This window comes from Dermacentor andersoni, chromosome 7 (assembly GCF_023375885.2).
Source record: "Dermacentor andersoni chromosome 7, qqDerAnde1_hic_scaffold, whole genome shotgun sequence".
Classification (NCBI taxonomy): domain Eukaryota; kingdom Metazoa; phylum Arthropoda; class Arachnida; order Ixodida; family Ixodidae; genus Dermacentor; species Dermacentor andersoni.
The window spans coordinates 52046491-52070983 of record NC_092820.1 but is presented as its reverse complement, the minus strand read 5'-3'; the positions used below and the strand labels follow the sequence as shown (position 1 = coordinate 52070983).

General features: G+C 49.0%; 1 protein-coding gene across 1 annotated transcript in view; it reads left to right on the top strand.

Annotated features, from left to right (window-relative positions):
• Positions 1-24493, top strand: part of LOC126534890 (cytochrome P450 2C20-like) — a 72252-nt gene that overhangs the window by 11301 nt on the left and 36458 nt on the right. Inside the window, exons 4-6 of the mRNA XM_072289196.1 lie at positions 707-1011; positions 5097-5212; positions 6352-6610. Of these exons, the coding sequence (XP_072145297.1) occupies positions 707-1011; positions 5097-5212; positions 6352-6610 (680 nt within the window). The remainder of the gene's footprint in view (positions 1-706; positions 1012-5096; positions 5213-6351; positions 6611-24493) is intronic.

The window sequence follows — 24493 nt, the reverse complement described above, 5'->3', positions numbered from 1 at the left end:
TACTCTTCCTGCAAATGACAAAAGCGGTGCTTTGTTGAGTTTTGGTGTAAAAAAAGTATCTTTTCGCTAACTTTTCGTCACGCTGCTACTCCTATTCAAACGCCCATTTTTTTCACGAACACTACTTCATATAGATTTTATAGTAAACTAGTCTACTTACGGAAACACACATTTTGTTGTAGTTTGCGTCTACGAAAAATTGAACTGAAAATATTGTGTCTGCCCTTCTGTTTCATTGGGCCGTCTTTTATAGCTGCGAAAGTTGATCACACTGTAAACGTGTACACACGATAACCTGCTAGACCTCAAGTATTTTTTGACTGTGTCCTATAGCAGCAATATCAATACTACATTAGTAGAGTAGTAGATGAGACGGCCATTTTTAGAAGTATATTTACACAATTCTTAGTGCCAATTTTGTTAATAAACGGTAAACACGCGCACACAGTGGAAGAGGCTAAAGATGCACGTGTGATAGTTTGCGCAAGCATTCGCGCGAATAATATAATAGCCTGAACGGAAGCCGGCAACCTTTTAAAGCTAGAACCATAATAGTGCGGTTAGTGCATAGGGTGCTTTACCTTGCCCTATAGTGCAAGAGTTGTGATATAAATTATCCCTATGGTATGTGATAGCATATGACAATATTTTGTCAACTTCGCATGCCTGAACTTCCCCTCCCGCTGACTGCGTCGCACGGATACAGGAGGAGTTCAACCGTGTTGTGGAGGCCATTGACAAAGTCGGAGGGAAATCGATGGACGTTCGTGGTTACCTGTTTACAAGCAGCTTGAAGAACATTACGTCTTTCTTTTACGGTGCCCGCTTCTCGCATGATCACCCCACCATGGAAGGACTGCACAGCACTATGTTGCAGCTGAATCTACTTCTGAATTCTGGGGGCGTTTACGAGTTTCACAAGCCAGCGGTGCGCCGGCTGGTTTCCATGCTTCCTTTTACCAGACAGGGCAGGATCGCAAAATGCCTGACGAAACTGGAGACCATTGCCGAGTAAGGATGATAGAGCTTCATGTTCGAGAACTCTTGCATCTAGTACAAATATAGCATGTCCAGATGAAAGTTCCCAGATTTCAAAATGAAAATGAAAAATCTGATACAATGATATCTCCAATTTCTGGCATCATTTTTATGCACTAAAATATGTTGCTGTTTTCGAAGCAGTTCACGTTAAAAATTTACTTGGATAGCAATGGGTGACTGTGCAAGTGAATTTGACTGTCTCTGGAGGTGTTGCAATTTTTGGCATTTATTCAGTGCCTGAAACCACACAAGAGGTCTGAAAAAATAACCAGGAAAAATGTTTGAACGTCATTACATGATACGACAAACGGCTCGTTTTATTGTATTACAGTTTTTATTTCATTTTGAAATCAAGGAGGTTTCATGCGGGTACCCTATATACTCTAGAATGCTGCCAAAACAATCAAGGAGCGGTAAAAACTGTCAAGTGTTTTTGCCAGCTCAAAGCAATTCCTGCGTATGCTCACTACTATTTCAAACCATTTATATCGTCGAATAAAAGCAAGCGTGATTCAGCACGTTAGCTACTGACGGCATTTTACCCGCAAGCTTACGCGCCCTGTCAGTGAAATCAGCGAGATTATGTGTGTCGCTGTGGATGAAGCGAGTGTCGGAGGATGAATGCGCCTGGAAGTGGAGAGTAGAATTGGGCGCCGCTCAAAGTACGGAGGAGAGCGCCAAGTCCGTGCCAAAGTAACGCCACCAAGAGGAAAGTCTAGGTAGCGCTGAGCGATGGGTGGAAATAGAAAGTAGGCGAAGTGCCACGGAGGAGGAGGTCAGGCGGGTGCACGCTTGGTTGATATCCTTTGTCAGTTGCTACGGCTTCTACGCGGGCCATGGAGAAAGGCAAAGACTAGAAGAGAGCGTCCCGTGCCAACCTTGAAGCCTAGTCTTAAAAGATTTAAAGGAGAAATTGGCCGCCACGTGCTAAGGGAGCGGTAGATTTAGTCGGCTGGCTTTGCTTGCCTACTGCGCGTGCTTCGGAATATGGGCACATAACAGGCGTGAAAAATTACGCCGAGTTTAGTGAAAGAATTCATGCGTTTGAAGCAGTCGAGTTTCTGCTATATCAGTCAGGTAATGCAACGAACCACCACACATTACGTTTATGCAGCTCACCGCTTAAGCAGCAGGCATGCCTCTAGGCTGCAGCGAAAGAAGGCGTCGGGTAACCGGTATTGTGCCGAAAAATCCGCGAGGGCCACCTCAAGGATGACTGGTCGCGTTTCAACGTGGTTTTAGGGAAACGAGGGAAACTTTTGTGCTGCAAACGTGTGCAGGCGACCAAGTCACCTTTCCAACGGCGACACGTCGCGTTTTGTAATGTCTTCTGGTTAACAAGGACGCATTTTGTCCCCGCAAACATCTCAAGGTTATGTTCTAGTCCAGGGTTCGCAGCGATAGGTTTTCCGCGGGAACAAATATTGCCCTTTCTTGAGCGCAGGTGTTGACTAGCGAGCCGGGGCTTGCCGGGGACAGCCAACATCTTTAAGGCCATGTCGGCTCATCGTTATGGTAGGCGGTCCCAGCCGATGTTCTTGCTCTCCTTAAAGCGTTCGGCCTTTCAGCAGACCGTCGAGAACTCGGCAGGCGCTTCTCAACAGCATAACGACGTCGCACCACACAATTTTAGAAAACAGGGCACGTAAGTGTGACAGAAAGGCGACAACCTCGGCGTCAAGAATGAAGGCTTATGCTATTTATTTATCTCACAGTGAAGCACGCGTAGCGGAACTTTCGACTAAGCGAAAACGCGACGCAGCAATTTACCGTCGATTACGATACTTCCTATTGCGAAATTTTAGCGGTGCCCTGTGCTTGTTTTCATTTCGCGATACATTGACGCACGGAAAATCTGTTTCGTGCGGCACGTTGCAAGCGTAACAAAGTGTGGCGCGTCCGCATCGCTAATCCGGAGATCACGTGGCTGACGCGTGCGCGCGATGAATAGCTGCCCTCTCCCGGCAGGCCGCCCACACAGTGCACGTTACTCTGGCGCCATCTCTTAGCGTCTTCGCGGCACTACGAATTTGTTCTCACGATTTTACTACTCCCACCTCCCCTTTATGTTTCATGGTTCCGCTGCGCCCTCCTGTCCGCATTCCTCCTCGCGTCTTTCGTTTCCCGCTGCGCTCCATGTTCGCTTTCATCTTTCGCTATGCTCGTTTGATCGGGTACGCCGCCGATGACGCGCGCCACAGAAACGAGCGCCTCAGAGCTGCGCAATAAAACATCCCGCAAACATCTCGCCTGTTCCTAGGTGAACGATAACGTGAGAAAAATTTGCATAAAATCCGTACCGCAGTTTAGCGTGCACAACAGATGACGAAACAATAGAGCACACTCGGACATTATACATGGGTTTATAGACAAAATCACTGGCAACCAAACTAACGGCTCTGGTGAACGATGTTACGCGTTGAAGATTCTGTCTTCATGGGTCAGAAACCCCAGTCTTTCTCCACGTTTCAAGGCAACGACCACTTCCTGTGTACCTACATGCCTGACGTTACAGGCATGGAGGCGCTAAACGTTACCATGTACCAAATCATTTCGAATGATCTGGCAATCATGCGGGTCTATTCTTACCGAAAAGGCGCCGCGCACAGGGCCCCGGAGAGGGGGAGGAACGGTGTCAGAGGAGGTTGGCTTGCTGAGGTTAGCGGAATCACATGGAGGTCTCTGCTGGCCTTTTTTTTATCTCCATGGTGTGCGCAGGGGACGTGCCGGGTTGGTCTCGTGATCGAGAGCCCGAGCGCCGAGTGAGGACTCAGCAGCGAACTAAGCAACGCTAGGCCGAGCATGTGTCCACCGACCCCGATGACGTGACTAATCGCCGGGCACAAGTTGAACAAGATATATTAAATATGCAGAAAACGCACATAAAACACAGAAAATAAAATATGAGCATTGAGAAAACCGCCCCACTTACACAATCAAAGCATTTCAAAAACATTATACGCGCACTGCGCAAATAGAAAATTCACCCTTGCGCTTGGGCGTGACCCGCATTCGGGAATCGAAACGTAACTGTAACTTTTTTCGTGAACAATGGTACCAACTTTATCATGGTCATGTACGCCATGAAACCTGGTTTTTTGGATGGCAAACTCTGACATTAGATTATTTCCTGCTGTCATTGGTTTTATTCTCGCACCACGGAATATCTTCCTTGCTTATGCCAAAATACTGGTGACATGTATGCATGTTGGTTACAAGCGAAGCTAGAAGTAGTATAAAAGGCCTCTCGGCTAAATGAATGAATGAAGAGTAATTTAGTATGCTAAAAATCTTAGCTTAAAGCTCGTCCGGAGACAAGATATGTATTGCTTCATTTTACGAGGAAGTACAATGTACTATTCCTGTGGGGGCGATTACCTGAGGGGAGCAATCAATACAATAACTTAAAGGGCGAAACAGCACGCAGGACGATCGTAGGAGACGAAGACATTGTGCTCGCAGCGCTAACGGAGAGACAGTTGACAGTAAGGAGACAAAGTTATGCAGTACCAACTAGCCCTCCAGACTGTCAGTTTGAACATCCACATAATAAAGTGTGACTTTTTCATTAATTGCAACTGCGAGGGAGGTGAAGGACTTTATAAATTGAAAATAAAGTTTGAATAAAATGTAAAAAATCAAGAACTTTCTGTGCGACACCAATGGAAAATGATGTTATCAGTGGTAAATTTATTGTTTCCATGCGAATGCTCTGGGCAACGAAATAAGACTCAAGTACAATATGAAATGATGAGCACTCTTTTCACTGAATGAATGCTAAGTTTTGCATTTGTTCAAGTCCCAGTTACATAATAACGTTTTTGGATGCAGGAATTGTATTTCATGTATATTGTAGATTTCTCTATGCTCGAATAACACAAGCCAAGGTAATTACCACCTCCAATCAAAAGAACAAGGAAAGGAATACTATGAGCAATTTTAAAAATAATCATGCATAGAATTTCTTCAAATGAGGATTCGAAAGATATTTGAACTTCTCAAGAGCAACTTAGCGCTGAAACGAGTGTGATAATATTTTTTTTTCTTACTTCAAGGAAACAAGTGCGTGAGTACAAAGAGACCAACTGTGGAAACGAAAGCAGAGACTTTATTTGCGGTTACCTTCAAAAGATTGAGGATGACAAAAAGGAATCCGAACGCCTGTTTACCGGTAATTCTTCCGCTTCTTATTGAAAAGAACTGTCGTATTGACGCCGTATAGTTGGTCAAGTTCGCAGCCTAAACCGAGCTAAACAATGGACAAATAGATAAACAATACGAACGACGAGGTTGTGGCCTTGATCTAAAATTTACTTCTGCATTTATATTCCTTGCTCTCTATGAAACCAACGTTAATTGAACTACAGCAGCGGGTCGTTCGATGTCCTTACTTATTAGCCCTGTTCACTGCGCTGTTTAAGCCTTTAGAATGGAATAGCTAATGGCACATCAGCCAGAGAAGATCAGCTCTAGCTGCATCAATATTTACCTTTTGTAAGTGCAAGTCAATAATGTAGATTATCATCACGTCAAATAATCATAGGGATTGTAGAAGGTGTCGCCAAAAAAGAAAAAAGCGTCCAAATGTTAATGAAAGCCATCAGCTGCTCGTACCTAAGTGATATTTTGAAAATTATCCTATTCAGTTATATCTACTGTTATTCCACATGAGGGAGATATGTTGGACCAATAGAAAGGCAATACGGGTAAGAACACTACTGCATAAAATTAACATATAAACACTATACTATCAGGACTATGAAATCGGAAAGTAGGACCTCGATACTAAAATGAACACATACACAGCAATACGTTACTAAGCTGGATAGTTCAAAATAAATTAGCCGTTCACAACGGCAAACGGTATCTTAGGGTGTCGAGTGGAACTCAATAGCCGTCAATGTTTCTTTTGCGCAAGAAAGGCGCAGCCTATCCGACTCCTCTTGCGGTGCTTAAAAAAAGGCAATATGTACAAAAATCCGTAATTATGAAATGTTCTTGACTGGGTGTACGTGTCGCTTTGTGGGATGCACGAAATGATAATTGCGACTCAAAAAGAGATAGGCAGGCTATCATTAAGCCAAACTTCTTCAATGATCATAATTTTAGACAGCGGGTGCACTGCGCAAGTGCAAAACATGTGAAACACTGTACACATGCATGCGCAATTAAAATGTCAATTTAACACTGTTAAAAAATAGAAAGAAATCACGCGCATTCAGGTAGTGACATAGTATCTAGAGTCATCGCGGAAATATTTAGAACATTATGATCTGATGATGTTTCTGATGCCGCTGTGCTTTTGTACAGATGAACGCCTGGTGGGCAACATCAGCGCCTTCCTGACAGCTGGAACCTTTAGCACAGCTGGAACACTTTGCTGGGGATTGTTTCAGTTTTCACAAAATGTGGCCACAATCCAAGCTCGTGTCCAGCGGGAAATAGACGATGCCGTAGGCCCCCATCGGCAGCCCACCTGGGAAGACAAGAAGCAAATGCCGTTCACTCTCGCCTGCGTCTGGGAACTCCTGCGATGGGTGACTACGTCGCTTACCGGTGTGCCAAGAGAGTGAGTGAACTCTGCCGAAGATAACTCGCGCGGTTTATTGCCCATCGAATATGAGCTGCTGTGTCCGCACTAGTCTACGAAGAGCGGCGGTTACCTGAAGCAAAATATTTCGAATAATTCACTGCATGTTAATTAACGTCGATGATTTCCCGTCAGCTTCATCTCATGCAACAAACAAGTGGGATGCCTCCGAAGCCAATGGTGGATATCCTCACTAGGCAGCACTGTTATTTTTTCCGCCGCGGCAACTGCAGTGCATGCTGTGCCGCATTGATATTAGGTACGCTCGCGAGTTTGCAAATCCATCAGGAGTGTTAAGGATCGCATCGTTGCTATTCCCGCAAGAACTTCACTCTTTGGCAAAAACTGTAATTTTTTTTCAGAGACAACCAGAATATTGGGTAGCGATACCGAGAAATTGTGGTGCAACCCCAATATATGCTAGTAAATGCTTAAACAACGCTAAAATATCGCATTTACACGAGAAAGGTCGACATTTCCAAAATACTATAAATCGCATTGTTTATTCACCTGTCTATTCAAATAACCTGAACACATATTTAGGGTACCCCGAAGTAAGCCGTATACATTTTTACTTCGGAACGTTTCCAATTGCAGGAGGTTTGCTGGCCAAATCTTTCATAGATATTTCAAAAAGAATAGCAACGATGTTTTTTTTTTTTTTATGCGAGATCAATTTAGGTTTTCCACATTCTCTGTCGGCCATTCCACCGTTCGTTCAGTTCTGAAAAGCCGGGTTTCTTTTTTTGTGCGAAATTTGTTCAAGTTTTGAACTCTGTCATAAACAAGTTCATTTGGGATCGTGGTCGACCTTTCCTAAACGTGAAAAATGCGCCTCATATTCAGTTCGGTGTTCTGCTCGAGTATTCATGTTTCGTCATGATGTCGACAAAATCGTGAAATACCGCAAAAGTACGCCAAGACGGCTTGAGGTGTGTCCTCGCGTAGCGAAATTTGAGCACTCTAACAGTGATGATCTCGTCGAATCCAAAGCTGTTAATAACATCGCTTGTACCTGTATGTGTGGTAGCAGTTGCCTTAGTGACGTTTTCTAATAAAATAAGATTTCGGCAAGACACGGAATAAAGCAGCCTTACGCTTTGAAATTGCAATCTTTAAAAACAAAGAAAATAAATTTACATGATGATGCATAACCAAAAAACAAACATCTTTAGCATCAGGTGCATAGCAGCCACTCAGCAGAGAGTACACTATATGTTTTTGTGTAAAGCAAAGTATACAGGTTTCTGTTGCGCATATTTGTATTTAAGCACAATAACTATAGACGCTAGACTATCCATGCCGTGTATTAATAAATATGAGGGATTTTTCTAACTGCCTTTTTAAGACGAGGTTAAGATTTTCCCTTCAAGTGCCACTGCCGCGATATTTGTGCTGAACGGACCGCAGAATATTAATTGTTTATTATGTGTGAAAATGGTTAGCAAACTCGTGTATTTCTTAGGGGGCCACCCTAGTAGCGGCCCTAAATGGCACCATGGTGGGTATTTTTTTTTTGTCACTTGCTGATAACCAACTGTAAAAGCTGCCTTGTGCTCTGTAGGTGCGAAAACACCCCTGCACTTAGGTAAAACTTAGGTTAAACTTAGGTTAAAAAACCCGAGGTGGTTCAACTTTGGATTGCCTCATAATCAGGTGGTAGTTCTAGCACGTAAATCCCCATAATTCAATTTGTCCTGTATTGGTAGTTGTTTATTCATGTATTGGTATTTGTTGGTATTTATTCACATTATATTGTAGTGAAGCAGAGTACCTTGACGTAGGCAGCTGGATTGCCAACAGCATCGCGTGCCGAAGATGATCGAGCTTAGAGACTTTCCTCGGTGAAGCGCCGTCATCAGCCCATTGTGTAATAAACTTCCTTCATAATGGGTGGACGTGCTGGTTTGCTTTCACGTCTACCATCCTGGAAGTCCGCACTCGGAAGCTATTTTCCGCCCTGCCAGACACCGACCAGCAGACACTCCCGTCTCCACCTGTTCTCTGTGCTGGCTCTATTCGCCAGCGAGATCCTGCCATTTTCAGCGGGACGTACGACAATGACGTTGAAGATTGGCTTGCGTCCTACGAGTGAGTGAGCGCTCAGGTGTCGCTACAGTTGCTCTTGTTGATGCCGGCGATACTGTTTTTGTTATGGATACCAGATTTTGCCGATGACTTCGTAAGATAACGATGCCTCTTTCTGGAATGTCACTTCGGACTGCAAGTGCTCACCCCGTAGAACCAACAACAGCCTCTACAGTCCGTGTACTGATGCAAGACGTTATGTACAATATAGAATTTGTAGTGCTGTGATCGTGCTCCAACACAATTATTCTAGGATGGGATTTTTTTCTCTTTCCACAACGCTGTAATCAATTGTGCTCGCGCTGAGAATCGATTCACCCTTCGTCGGTGACCTCACCTATATCGATCCTCATTCTCCTGCTAAAATTTTCGTCAAGGAAGATACTGTAGGAACAGAAAGTCCGCAAGGTGTCATTTTGACACTTATTGAACAGATGACTACGTTAATCTCATGGCTACCATCGTCGAGCCTACATGCCTGACAGCGCTAGTCCCGTCTCTTCTTCCTACACGGCGCTCTGTGAGTACTGTCCACTACATGGCTCCCTCCCCCCCTCTAACGATGAAGGCACTGCCGTTGAGGGGTTTAAGTTGTGGAGATGGCACTGCCAGAGCGTAGATGAGTTGGCTTCAAGCGGTCGATGGAAATCGTACGTTTCTTCGTGTCCGTGGAGAAGTGTGAAAAAGCTCAGCGCCCTTCCACTCTGTGATGGATGACCAGGCATGCTATGTGGGCCCCTACATAGCGAACGGCACCTCTGCCGCGGGTCGGCCCAGCACTGCATTATCTTCGGGATTGGCTCTCGTATGGGGAGTGCTTAACGCCTGCTTCACCTCCGCTGCCGGTCGGCCCGGCATTACAGTATCTTCGGGATGAGCCCACGTATAGGGAGAGCTTAACGCCGTCTGCACCTCCGCCGCGGGTCGGCTCGGCACTGCATTATCTTCGGGATCGGCCCTCGTATGGGGAGTGCTTAACGCCTGCTTCACCACCGCGGGTCGGCTCGGCACTGCATTATCTTCGGGATCGGCCCACGTATGGGGAGTGCTTAACGCCTGCTTCACCTCCGCCGCGGGTCGGCTCGGCGTTGCGCTGTAAGAGGCATGTACCATAACGGACATTGGAGCGCATGGTTGCGGGTATGCCAGTAGAGTAGTGGTAGCAAGAAGGTTCTTGGCAGAGATAAAATCATATTCAGCAGCATTAGTCCACGCTATAGGCGTGCTAGCTTGTGGTGTACCCGAGAGTAGAATGTGCAGAGGCTGTAAAATTGAAGCACAACGAGGAACGAAACGGCGATAGTAATTGATGAGATCCAGGAATGCCCGTAATTGCTTGGTGGAACATGGTCGTGGAAAATCTTTAATGGCTTGAACACGGGATAAGACGGGTTGGATGCCATGGTCGTCTATTCGCTGGCCCAGCAAATCGAGAGAAGCAACTGCAAACTCTGCGAGATTTTCACAATCAGTCCATATTGACGGAGGCGTTGAAACACCTTGCGTAGACCAGATTCGTGTTCCACAGCAGAACCACTAAATGCAATAATGTCGTCTCAATAGACGAAGCAACCAGTCAGACCGCGTTGTACTTGATCCACGAGCCACCGAAATGTTTGAGCGCCATTACGAAGGCCGAATCGCATGCCCACGAATTCAAACATGCCTAAAGGGGTAATGATTTTGGTTTTAGGAATGTCGGAAGTCTGTACAGGAATGTGATTGTAGGTTTTTGCTAGATGTACCTTGCTAAATATGCAACACCCAGGAAGCGATGCGGTGAAATCGTGGATGTGAGGTACAGGGTACCTATCAAGAATCGTCACTTTGTTTAAGGCCCCGCAATCACCACACGGTCACAAATCACCGGTGTTCTAAGGCACCATTTGCAAAGCAGATGACCAAGGACTAGCCGAAGGACAAACGAAGCCCAACTCTATCATGAGTTCGAATTGTTGCCTTGCAATTTTCAGATGGCCTGGTGCTAAGCGGCGATGTCGGGTGTATACTGGTGGTCCTTTAATCACTATGTGGTGCATGACGTTCTGCGCTATTGGACAATCTGGCGAGGGTGGCTCGAACAGCTCTGAAAATTCTAGAAGAATGGTGCACCACATTACCTGGGTGTGTGCTTGTACTAGACGCAAAGGTGGTGCAGACGTGATGATACCTTCTGTGGACAGGTTTGCTGAGGAGTCAAGTCGGCAGCAGCTGCGAAGGTCGACAAGAAGGATAAACGTTTACAGAAAAACAGTGCCGATGATTGGCCCACGGACATCAGTGACGGTGAATAGCCATATAAAAGGGCATTGCCGAGAGAGGTCAAGGGTGACAGATTTCTGGCTGGATGTTTCAATGTTGCAACCGTTGACGGCAGTGAGAAAAGAAGTGTTCTGGCGATGTCTTCTGCGGTCTTGAAAATTAGGGAGAATGACACATTTCCGTACCATTGTCTACAAGACAGCGAATATTCGTGACAAGTTCGGCGACCGAGGAGAGGGCTTGATGTAAAGCCAGTAGCACTAGCCATCATCAGTGACTGGCCCGACCATTTCCCGGAAAGTTGCAAGGCGACGGCACAGACGTACGCGAGTGCCATATCTGGCGTGATACCGACAAATAAAGTCAGACGGACGGCTTCACATGCTTTCGTCTTGCGAGTGGCACCGCTGCTAATAGCTATTTGCCCGAACGCCTACGGCAGCGAAATGCTTTGTTAGCTCCTGTACTTGCGCAGCAAGCTGCGTGCTTGAAGTGTGGGGTTCATCAAAGTGCTGCTGTTGCTGGGGCTGTGTCGCAACGGGTGCCTTACTACGGTCAAAAGTGGATATCACAGGATCAAAAGAATCCATAATCTATTCTGCCATCGTCGCTAAGACCTCGACAGATGTCGTAGTAGGTGAGGCACATAAAATCATGCCTACCTGGTTCGGTAGACACTCTGAGAAGAGCTCCCTAAGGATTTTCAAGTCTGGTAATGATGGACTGGTTTCCAGGAGTTGTGTCGTACGGCGAAGCAGCTCAGTCGCTTTTCTGTTACCAAATTCCTCCCATGAGAGGAGCAGTTGAATCCGTGTGGGACTCAGAGTTGGTGGTACGACGTCGTAACTCCCGTTTAAGGTTATCGCACTGATCGTCGGGCGTAGGAGCTAGCAAAATGTCGTGGACCTGAGGTAAAGTGGTCGGGTTAAGCGCACTCACGACGTTGTCGTACTTGGCCACCTGAGATGTGACTCGCTCACGACGACACTGCGCCTCGATGTGGACGAGCCAGAGTTCACCATCCGAGGACCGGAAAGCGGGAGGTTTCAGTGCGACGACGGAAGGCGTCCTGTTTTCTTCGAGACATCGTTGTTCAGGGGCTCGTTCCATGGCGTCGAGAAAAAACTTGGTAGACGTATGCAGTTGTGATGTGGTGTCACGTCTGTGGTTACCAACTTGTAGGAACTGAAGGCCCACAGAGAATCGTCATTTATTAAACAAAGATAGAGCAAAGGTTAAATAGGGAGGGATGTTTGCCCGCCTACGGAATCATAGAAATAAGGTCGGATGTCGAAGAGCTCCGTTAGCAGCCACTGTCCCAGGCATTGTGAAAGTCTGGAGGAGGAATTCCTTGGCGTGATCGGGAAGGTTGCGGAGAGTGGTGTATGTGATGGCTTCCGCACTTGGAGCCGAGCGAGTAGCATTAGCAGCCAACCCTATCTCCTTGACGTCGTGTGTTGGCAAGACCCTTGAACGAATGGCTTTGACTCGCATCTCTGATTTTCTTGAGGCGCGAGAGTTCCCCTATTTTCTTATCGGCTTTCGACGTCGCGCCTATGCACAAGACATGTTGCTGATCCTTCAGCACACATTTCTCTCGTCAACACCCAGTCATATCCACGCTCTTGTGACTGTTGATGTCCTGAAATCCTTCGATGGCGTGTGCCATGACCTCATCCTTTCTCAACTCTCCTCCCTGGACTACGGCAACCACATGTGCTCTTATCTCCACTCCTTCCTCTCGAACTGAATGGCTCGTTTTAAAGAGGGCACACATCTTTCCGACCACCATCCGCTCACCCGTGGCACTCCTCAAGGTGCTGTTCTCTCTCCTACCCTTTTTAACCTTGCAGTGACCCCTCTCGCCTCCCAACTAGTCCAATTTCCTAACCTCCACCACAACTGTTATGTCGACGACATCACGCTCATCTGTTCGTCTCGTTCTCCCGGTCATGTACCGGACAACCTGCAGCGTGGCATCAATCTCATCAACTCCTTTTTCTCCACTGCTAGCCTATCTCCTGCTCCGGTGGAAATCCGAGCTTCTCCTTCCTAACTTCTCCTCATACCAGCGCTCGCACAACGCCCTAATCTCCCACAATCTTTCCGGCTCTTCCATTCCTGTTGTCCCCCATTGCAAAGTTCTTGGCTTCCCGTTGCATGCAGCCAAGAATGTACAAGCCCTCCACCACGCTGTCAGGACCTGTCACTCGGTAACTCACCTGCTGCGGCGCGTGGTCACTCGGTGCTCGGGCCTCCACGAGGCTCATGCGTGCCCACTTGCCCATGCGCTCGCTCTCAACAAGTCCCTATACTTTGTACCTTGCGTTTCCTTCAACCAGACTCAACACCATTGAAAACGCTCTTGTGGATCTCTACATGGCAGCTCCAAACCTCCGTATCACCACCTCTACTTCTAAGCTCTTTGCCACAGGCCTCTTCCATCCTTTCCGTTCTCTTCTCTCTCTCCACCGTGACTCCCAGTTTGCCCGGCTTTCTCTTACTCGTCAGGGTAAATGGTTACTGGCCCACGCGTGCATCCCTCAAGTACAAGTATCTTGGAATTACAATTACTAACAACCTAAATTGGAATAGCCATATTGCTGCTACCGCCTCCGCTGCTTTCAGAAAGCTATGTCTACTTCGCCATAAGCTTAAACATGCATCCCATGAAGTAAAATCCTTAGCCTATACCACATTTATTCGACCCAAATTGGAATACTCGTGCGTTATTTGGGACCCGTTTACCAAAAGCAACATTTACGCCCTTGAAAGAATACAGAGAAGAGCCATGCGTTTTATTTTTTCCAAATACGGCCGAGAAGAGTCTGTTTCTGAATTACTGCGGACAAATGGCTTTCACACCCTTCAAACGAGGAGAAAAATAATACGCCTGCAGTTCCTTTACTCCTTGATAAACCGTAAATTTTCTTTAGATCCTAGTCCATACATAACACTTTCCGCATCCAGGAAAACCCGTCATTCCCACCCCCTCGCTCTCTCCCCTTACGTTGCCAGGACAAACCTCTTTAAATTTTCATTCTTTCCTCGAACCATAGAAGACTGGAACCTCATCCCTTTCCATCATCTGAACTCACCTGAATCAATTCAAACTCATATTATTAGTATTCCCTAACAAACATTGCTGTTTCGTGTTATATTGTTTCATTTCTTGGATTTCATATTTTTGCAATTCTGCCTTTTATACATGTACTTTTATTTGTTACCATGCCCCTCCTGCTTGGGCCACACGGCCTGCAGTATGCTGTAAATAAATAAATAAATATATCTCTCCGAAATCCACTCCGGCTTCCAATCTTCGCATCGTCCCCCTCCGCCAAATATATCCCCTGCCCTGCATGCCGCCATCCTCACGCGGCCACGCAGCATCCTTCCCCCTCTTTAGTACCCAGCGAGAAGCCTGCGCAGATGCCTCTTTCATAGCTCCTCGAGGTTCCTGTGGCCACGCTATCTACCATCCCCACCTCCCAGCACTTGAAACTCGCCCCAGTAATCCGTACCTACACCATGCGGATGTACTCTCTGTCGAGGTCCTTGGCATTGTACATGCCCTGCAATCATTGCCGTCCCTTCCCTCGCTCCCAGAGTACACGATATGCGCCGATTCCCAAGCGCCATCATAACCGCCCCCTACATACACATACATGCATACGTACATACATAACCGCACCCTACCCCATTCACTCCAACAGGAGGTCAAACGAGAGGTCTCCGCACTGCAACCTTCCACCGTTTTTCTCCACTGGGTCCCTGGGCATTCGTGGATTGACGAGAATGAGCTGGTCCATCAGCTTGCCCATGACGCTTTAAACTGGGCACCGTTGATCCCTTGGTCGGGGCCCTCGGAGGATTGTGGGGGACTCTCCCTGCGCCGCACCATCAAGGAAGTTTACCTTGAGCTCCATCTCGAAAAACGCCTCTGCCCTACCCCTCATCCATCGCTCACTGTACCGGAGGCTCGCCTTCTGCGGCACATCCAAATAAGTGCACAGGTTACCCCTTCCCGCCTCTTTCTCTATCACTACCGGTCCAACTCCTCCTGTCCAATCTGCCGATCTACTTATGCAGACCTATCCCGTAGCCTATGCTACTGTCCGGATGCTCAGCTCCTGTCCTCCCCTTTTCCTTTTCGTCACCACCTGGCTCGACTGCCTTTGCGCTGAAGGTGAAGAATAACAGCGTCGACTGGCCAGTATATGCTCGGCCTGTAGTTTTGGGCTGAATAAAAGTCTTATACTACTACTAGTACTTATTAAACAGATGACTGCGTTGATGTTGCGGCTACCATCGTCGAACCTAAATGCCTGAAAGCGCTAGTCCAGTCTATTCTTCTTCCACTGCGGGGATCTATGAGTACTGTCATCTCAATCCAAATATACTGCCGTGCTCGTCAGCGCTTCTACCAGTCTCATGTGGTCCTATCTATCAAATCAAATCATATTTTATTTTCCCGCAAGTATCTGGATGGTCACCTGGGCTAAAAGCTGTACGAACAGCTTGGTGATGATGGAACGGTCCTCACGCCGTCTGACCTCTTCGTTGCCTGAAATGCCCTTTCTCTGCCTTTTGCTACTCTTGACGTCGCCGCCGGTTTCAGCACAATGCGCGTTTATATCACGCTTTCATCCTCGCTCACATTGCTTCGTCACGAATGCCTTGGCCACGTCAAGACCATCGATTCTATGCAGATTGTATCCGTCTCCAACAAGGCATCCCATACGGCCGTCCCTGACCTAAGCTGGCTCTCTGCTCCTGATCCAACATTTACAGATGTGTTCCGCCCATTCATCACTGAGCATTCATCACTGAGCATCGCTGAGCGATCCCCGCTTCTTAGCGTTCTCGTACATGTCTCGTACGCACCTATTGTGCGTACCGAGACATACAATTCAGCAGAAGACTGAACTCGGGTAGCGGGCTCTTTTCTAGCAGCCAGCTGCCGAACGTATGGATTCCTAACAGGTCTACGAGCTTCTCCTTGAACGCATCCGAGCTAGAGATCTCGTCCTCGTGTGTCGAGAACCAGTCTTGAGGAGTTCCGCCCAAGTAGAATAGGACATTGGCTAGCATAATGGTAGGGTCTCAATGGTTGTTTTGGCTAACACGCTCGTAGATGTTGAGCGAGTCCTCAACGTCGACATTATCTTGGCCGCAGAATATGCCAGGATCGCGGGGATTCGTAGGCGTAATGTACGTTGTTGTCGGGCTCGCAAGAGTAGAAGGAGACGAGGTGTCGTCACCAGGAGACATGGCGCAAAGCAGGGCGGTGCGACCGTTGCGTAGCTCCATGGCGAGAACGGGGAACGGCACCCTCCACCACAATGTTACGCGAACAAAGGATTAAGACTGGAGACTATTTACAAAGTATATTTACAAAGCGTAACTCCAGCGCTGGCCAGTTCAGCCGAGAGCTCGAAAGCCAGGGAGCGTTCGTCGTCTTCGTCGGGGAGCCAGTTTGCATCGGCCACATGAAACACGCAAAACGCATGTATCAGTATGTTTTTAACTGCTTTTGTTACACCAGGTGGCCTATATGAGTTCACCGTCATACCTTTCAGCCTTTACAACGCCCCTGCTATGTTCGAACGGTGAGGGATAACGTTTTGCGCGGCCTTTAATGGAAGAGATGTTTATGTTACCTTGACGGCATCGTGGTGCTCGCCCCTGATTTCGCAAAATACCTTCGCCGCCTTCACCACATGCTGAGTTCCTTAAGCAACGCCGGTCTGCAGCATAATCCCAAGAAATGTCGCTTTGCCGCACGCAAGTTGACAATCCTCCGCCATGTTGTGTCCAAGGATGGCACTCTTCCGGATCCCTACAAATTGCAGGCCATCTCCGCGTTTCATAAGCCCATTACAGTGAAAGAATTTCGCAGTTTTATCGGCTTATGCTATTATTTACAGCCGTTCGTTCGAAATTTTGAATCGATACTATCACCCCTCTCGCAACTGTTTCGGAGCGTGAAAGAACTCTGATATTAGTCCCCTGCCTGCGACCATCCGTTCACCACATTGCGCCGTCTTCTCACGACGCCACCTATAAGCCATTTTGACCCTCAAGATCCTACTCAAGTAAACTGACGCAAGTGGTCTATGCCTCGGTCCTGTTCTCGCACAGCGTTATTCTGATCAGGCAGAACGCGTAGTGGTTTATGCGAACCGCGCGCGGACTGATGCGGAGGGCAATTGCAGTGCTACTGAAAAGGAGTGCTTGTCCATCGTCTGGGCGCTTGTCAAGTTTGGCCCTTATGTATATTGTCACGTGGTAGTGACTGTGAAGAAAGCAGCCAAACTGAGAAAGACGAAACTAGCGTTTTATTGGGCGAACTTGTGCCCTCAAAAACAGGCTGCACTCAAAGAACGGCGACAGCGGCGAACACAATCGGCGATCGTCGAAAATCTGATGAGCGGGTCAAGCGTGTCTGCTTTAATACATCAGTCGTCGAATGTTCCAGAGTAATCGCTGGGACCCGCCGTGCCTTCCACAAAGTTCTACATTATTCACGTCGCGCACCCATGCGATCAGGCTACACAAGGTTCGGTCACAGACAGCGGATGGAAGCATCGATAATATTTCAGAAACTTCCGATACATGCAGGCGCGTCCTGCATTGCGCGATATTTGTTAGGCGGTGAAACGTGTCGCCCGATGAAGACAAACAAGCACACGTGTCAATATGGCCACTCTTCTGACATAGTGACCGACAACTATGCGCTGTGTTGGTTTCCTTATTTAAAACACCCATTTGGCCTGCCTCGCTCGCTGGTCCCTGCGAATCGAGCAGTATAACATACGCATGGTTTATCGTTCCGGGTGGAAGCATTCTGACGCTGACGCTCTTTCCCGCTCACCACTCTCGCTAGAGGCCACTCGTTAGTCACCCTGTGAGCGCATGTTGTCGTCGCTTGATTTTGACACTATCGCTGCCGAACAACACAATGTCCTTTGAATTGCATCCTTTCCCGACCTTTCCTTGGATACCTCAATTCCGGCCTCTCGAACACTTTGGCGCCAAGTTCCTAATTTTTATGATCCGTGATCAGCCCCTGTACTGACGCGACTATGCATGAGAGGGGCCTACGTGGTTGCTGGGCATTCCGAGAGACTTCAGATCAGATGCCTTATTTCACTGCGATCTCCAGTGTGGCGACGCCGGCGTTTTCAAGACGTATAAGCGACTTAGGCAATGGTACTACTGGTGGGGGATGTACTCCTTCGTTCAGAGCTTCGTCCAACTGTTTCCGGGAATGTCAGCAACCCAAAGCTCCACCGCACCTAGAAGCCGTTGCATACAATCCCTGCCATACCCATCTCTGCCTTTTGATCGTGGCGGTATGGATTTATGTTTGTCACTTCCTTTGTGTACGTCTGGCAACGGATGGATTAGAGTTGCCGTCGACCACGCAACACACTATGCAGAGACTGCTGCCCTCCCAGCTGCTATAGCGAGGGAAATCGCCACTTTTATACTGCGCCGTTTTATGCTTCGTCACAAAAGCCCTCGTAAACTCCTCAGCGACAAATACCGCGACTTCCTGTCTGAAATCATTGAAATATTGCTTGCTCAATGCGCTATTGTTCATTGCATAAGCACTGCCCTTCACACACAAACCAATGGTGCCGCGGATCGCTTTAATTGCACCCTTGATAACATGCTCGCTTGTACATCGCATCCAACCACTCCTATTGGGGCCTACATCAAATGTTCGTAACCTACGTCTACAATACCGCAACTCACGCCACTACCAGTTTCTCCCACTTCTTTCTTCTTTATGGCCGCCATCCTGTTCATACAATCGACACCCTTCTACCCTACCACCCAGACCCATCAGAATGCTTGCCAATCTTGGACGCTGCAAGACAAGCTGAAGAATGTCGTCAGTTGGCCTGCCATTCTACTTCAGACGATCAGAATCGCCAAAGACAGAACACAATGCCCGCAACTTGACTCCAACTTTTCTACCGGGAACCGTCGTTTGGCTATCTATACCAGCCCGCACACCAGGATTCGCACCAGGATCATGCACGACAGTGCGTTCCGCAGCGAACGTCTCCCGTTAGCAACTCATAGAGCAACTCACACCGCCGCCTGTCATGCGTTGTCGTAACTGCGAAGTCTTCCGTCCGGCGGCTCAAGCCCTATTATAATTCTGCGGCCTCATCTTCAGACTAAGTCGCCAGCGTGGTTCGGGTTTCCGATGGAGCCATTGTAAAAAAGAATGGCTGGACGTGGGCAGCAGGGTTGCTGCAGTTTAGAGACGGTGCACGGTGAAGCGCTCAATCCGTCATTGGCACATCGTGTAATAACCCGCCTGTATATGATATATATATATATATATATATTGCACTGCAGAAGAACTAGCAGCAGGCACTGCTTCGGGAAAGACGACGACAACGTGTGACTGGAAGCCTTGTGCCTGTGTTGCCGAAGCTCTGTGTCCTCTCGCTACGTGCTCTGCTATCCGTACGTTTAATAAATTGAACTATAACGCCTCTTGACATATGGTGGACGCGCTGGGCTCTTCCCAAACCTGGAACTCCGCAGCCGGACGCTCCCTGCCGTTTCTGCCATGCCTCAGGACGCCGCGCAGCCCGATCCTCCCCTTCCATCGCCTGTCGTCTGCTCAGGTGCACTACGCCAACGAGATCCTCCGGTCTTCAGCGGCAACGACGACCATGACGTGAAGGATTGGCTCTCGTCATACGATCGCGTGAGTGCGCATAACAAGTGGGATGACAAAGCTAAACTGACTAACGTCATCTTCTATCTTTCTGGAGTCGCTAATCTCTGGTTCCGGAATCATGAATCCAACCTTTCCACCTCGACAGCATTTACCCATTGTTTCAAAGAAGTCTTCGGTCGCCCTGCTGTGCGCAAGCTTCGCGCAGAACAACGCTTGCGTGGTCGCGCTCAGCAAAAGGGTGAACACTTCACCAGCTACATTGAAGACGTGGTTGACCTTTGCCGGCGCATTAATCCCTCCATGCCCGACTCTGAAAAGATAAAGAATGTCATGAAGGACATAGAGGATGACGCCTTCCAAATGCTCTCGGCGAAAAATCCTCAAACCATTCACCAGGCCATTACACTGTGCCAGAGCTACGATGAGCTCCGCAAACAACCCCTTGCCACGCGCCGAGCTGCCGCGCCGGACGACACAGTTCCAGTGCTGCTCCCACCCACTCTTCGTTCCTCTACCAAATCAAGCAATTCGTTCGCCAAGAAGTGGCGTGCCAACTGTCACTGCTGCCTGCTACCCAGTCGTCTGAGTCTTCTTTGTCCCCGGAACTGCGACGCGTCATCCATGAACAAGTCAGCGACGCGCTACCTCTCGCTAATCAGCTACCTTCAGCGACGGTTCCGCTCACGTACGCTGCCGTCGTCGCCAGGCCAAGACTTCCGCTGAAGTTGCGCATTACACGCCAATAAGAGGCTTCTACGCCTCGCCTTCTGCAGCTGCGAAATACTTGCCCAGAAGCGGCTTCTGCGGGCCTCCACAGCCTCTACGCCCAGCTCCCAACAGTGCACCGCTACCTAGGCCCCCTGTTGATAATCCGTGGCGTACCCAAGACAACCGGCCGATCTGCTTCGCATGTGGCTTTGCTGGCCACGTGGCACGGTTCTGCCACCGGCGAGGTTGGTATCCTCCCGATGCTGGGAGGCTTCGAGGGAATGCTCCTGACTCCCAGTCCCGCTATTCACCACCAGTTCCGCAGTTCGCTCCTTCATCTCCTATTACCCAAAGCTTCAACACTCTTCGGTCTCGATCTCCCCGTCGACGTTCCCTATCCCCCATCGTCCGACGCCCTCCAACTGTGGAGGAAAACTAAAGGGCGCAGTTCCGGAGGCAAGAACTGCGATCTCTTCGAACTGCTCAAGCCCTCGTTTATTCCCTACGAACGTCAGTCACGTTTTTGCCGAAGGTATCGCCGTTCACGCGCTTGTCAACACGGGTGCCGCAGTGTCCGTGATTGCCGACCAGCTTCGCCGTACGCTCCGAAAAGTCGCGATGCCGTTTTCTGCCATCTCGCTATGTACCGAAAGTGCTGAGCCAATTGAGCCCTTAGGAGCATGTACCGTCCGTGTCGCCATACAAGACAGTTTATACCACATTGAATTTGTTGTTCTTCCCCGCTGCTCTCATGCCATCATTCTAGGATGGGACTTCCTCTCATCTCATCCCGCTATTATTGATTGTGCCCGTGCAGAACTTGCGCTGACTCCATTTTGCGGCAGTCTTTCTGAAGATTTGCCTCCACCTTCTGCTCGAGTGTTCGTCGCCACCGCCGCTGATATCCGTCCTTTCTCTTCCGCCATCGTACCCGTTTCCTGTGTTGCTTTCTGCGATTCGCAGTTCTTTTCACGCCATCTCAACTTGATGCACGCAGTCATCCCTTCTTGCTTCCCTTTGCCCTCCTTCCCTTTCGCCAGGGCTGCAGCACACTTTACGTTTTCAATCCGTTTTCGTGCCCATCAAGCTTACACCATTGCGAGTGCCTCGGTTTTGCAGATTAATTCGACACGAGCTCTGTCTACGATTTGCCGGATGACTCGACTCCTCTTCACGTTGACTCCATGACTCTCCCTGTCTCTGTGCCTCCGCCTGCATGTGACCGAGAGTTTGCTCCGTCTATCAATCACAACCTCACTCCGAGTCAGCGCACGCAGATCCTCGACCTCCTTAACCGATTTCTAAATTCTTTCGACCTCGAGAAACAATGTTTAGGCCGTACCTCCACAGTCGTTCATCATATCGACACCGGCAGCCACGCGCCGCTGCGCCAACGTCCATACCGTGTGTCCGCGACGGAGCGCCGTGTCACCGATGAGCACGTAGGAGACATGCTCCGACGCGGCGTTATACAGCCATCACCAGTCCTTGGGCTTCTCCGGTAGTGCTGGTCAAAAAGAAAGATGGGACAATTCGTTTTTGTGTGGCCTACCGACGTCTCAACAAGATAACTCGGAAAGATGTCTACCCTCTTCCCCGTATCGACGACGCACTGGACTGCCTCCAAGGCGCTGAATTCTTTTCGTCCTTAAACTTACGATCCGATTATTGGCAGGTCCCGGTGGCTGATGCAGACCGTCCGAAAACGGCATTTGTTACGGCTGACGGCTTGTATGAATTTATCGTGATACCCTTTGGCCTCTGTAATGCGCCTGAAACTTTCGAAAGAATGATGGATAACATCCTTCGGGGCCTCAAATGGCAGACGTGCCTTTGTTATCTCGTTGACGTTGTCATCTTTTCCCCGGAATTTTCTTCTCACCTGTTCCGACTCAAACGCGTGCTCATTTGCCTTGCCGATGCTGGACTACAGCTCAACTTGAAGAAGTGTCGCTTCATCGCCGGGCAGCTAGTCATCCTTGGCCACGTTGTTTCGAAAGATGGTGTGCTACCAGATCCAACGAAACTCCAAGCCGTGGCCGAATTTCCACGACCAAAGACCACAAGAGAACTCCGCAGCTTCATCGGATTGTGCTCCTATTTTCGTCGTTTCATCCGCAACTTCGCCACCATAATAGCGCCTTTGGCACAGCTTGTCGCGGGTAACCACCACCTCTTGGCTTGGCCGCCAGTTTGCGATGCCGCATTCATGACGCTGCGCCGTCTTCTAACCTCACCCCCCATACTTCGACATTTTGACCCCACCGCACCCGACAGAAATACACATGGATGCCAGTGGCAACGGCATTGGCGCTGTTCTCGCACAACGAAATACTGGCTTCGAGGACTACGTTGTTGCCTTCGCTAGCCGCGCACTCACGAAAGCGGAAGCTAACTATTCCGTTACAGAAAAAGAATGCCTGGCTATCATGTTGGCCATAGCAAAGTTTCGTCCTTACCTCTACGGCCGCCCGTTCGACATCATCACGAACCACCATGCACTCTGCTGGCTGTCGTCCTTGAAAGATCCTTCAGGTCGCCTCGCTCGATGGGCGCTTCGCCTCCAAGAGTATGATATTCGAGTGCGGTACTGCTCAGGACGTAAACATTTGGACGCGGATGCCTAGTCTCGCTCCCCAGTGTCAGGCCAGCCCAATTATCAGAAAGTACGAATATGCGAGTGCTCCCTCACCGCCACGGATACGCTTTCGGTGCAGCAGATAGATCCATGGATTGTTGATATGCTGGCTTTTCTGTCAGACCCATCAGCGCCTTCTACTGGCCGTGCGTTGCGTCACCAAGCACACCACTTCGCTGTTCGTGACGGGCTCCTGTACCGCCGTAACTACCTCTCGGACGGGCGCAAATGGTTACTTGTGGTTCCTCAGCATCTACGTTCGGACATATGTGCAGCGTTTCACGATGCCCCGCAATGCGCACATGCAGGAGTACTAAAAACATACGCGCGCCTGCGAATTCGTTATTACTGGCGCGGGATGTACCGATTCGTCTGCCAATATGTCCGCTCCTGCCTCGCATGCCAACGCCGCAAGAATACCCCTCATGCCTTAGCTGCTCCACTGCAACCATTGCCTTGTCCAGGACGGGCCTTTCACCGGGTCCGAGTTGGATCTTTATGGGCCCCTTTCGAGTACTTCAGATGGCAACCGCTGGGTGATAGTGGCGATAGACCATCTCACACGCTACGCCGAAACTTCGCCTCAGCCCAAGGCATCTGCGCGGGATGTTGCCGGGCTCCTTCTGCGTAACATCATACTTCGCCATGGAGCCCCCAGAGAGTTGCTGAGCGACAGAGGCCGCGTCTTTCTGTCTGATGTTATAGAAGCCCTGCTCAAGGAATGCAGCGTAATACGCCGTACAACTACTGCATACCACCCGCGAACTAATGGCATGACTGAGCGCTTTAACCGCACTCTTGGCGATATGTTAGCCATGTACGTCGCATCTGACCAAACCAATTGGGACCGAATTCTACCTTTCGTGACGTACGCTTATAATACCGCCACACAGACCACTACAGGATTTTCCCCGTTTTTTCTTCTTTACGGATGCGAGCCTTCCTGCACAATGGACACCATCCTTCCGTATTGCCCTGTCACAACGGAGGCTACTACCCTGTCCGAGGCTGCCGCAAAGCTCGCCCGCACATTTACTTCGGAAGATCAGGAGTGACAGAAGCACCTTCGGGATATTCCCTCCTCTCCAGCACCCTATGCCCTTGACTCACTGGTCTGGCTTTGGTTCCCGCTACCAGCCCTGGACTTTCACCCAAGCCTGTTTCCAAGTATCAGGGTCCCTAACGTGTCATCAGTCAAACGTCTCCTGTGAACTATTTGGTAGAACCCCTTGAGCTGCCTTCCGGTAAGCGCCGCCGAAGGCGCGAAATCGTGCCCGTTCAGCGGATCAAGCCGTACTTTGATCCACCTCTGCTATCTTGCCCGTAGGTCGCCGAGACGCCTCCTCTTCTCCGGGGAGGTAATTGTACTGGAGAAGAACGAGCAGCAGGCACTGCTTCGAGAAAGACGACGACAGCGTGTGATTGGAAGCCTTGTGCCTGTGTTGCCGAAGCTCTGTGT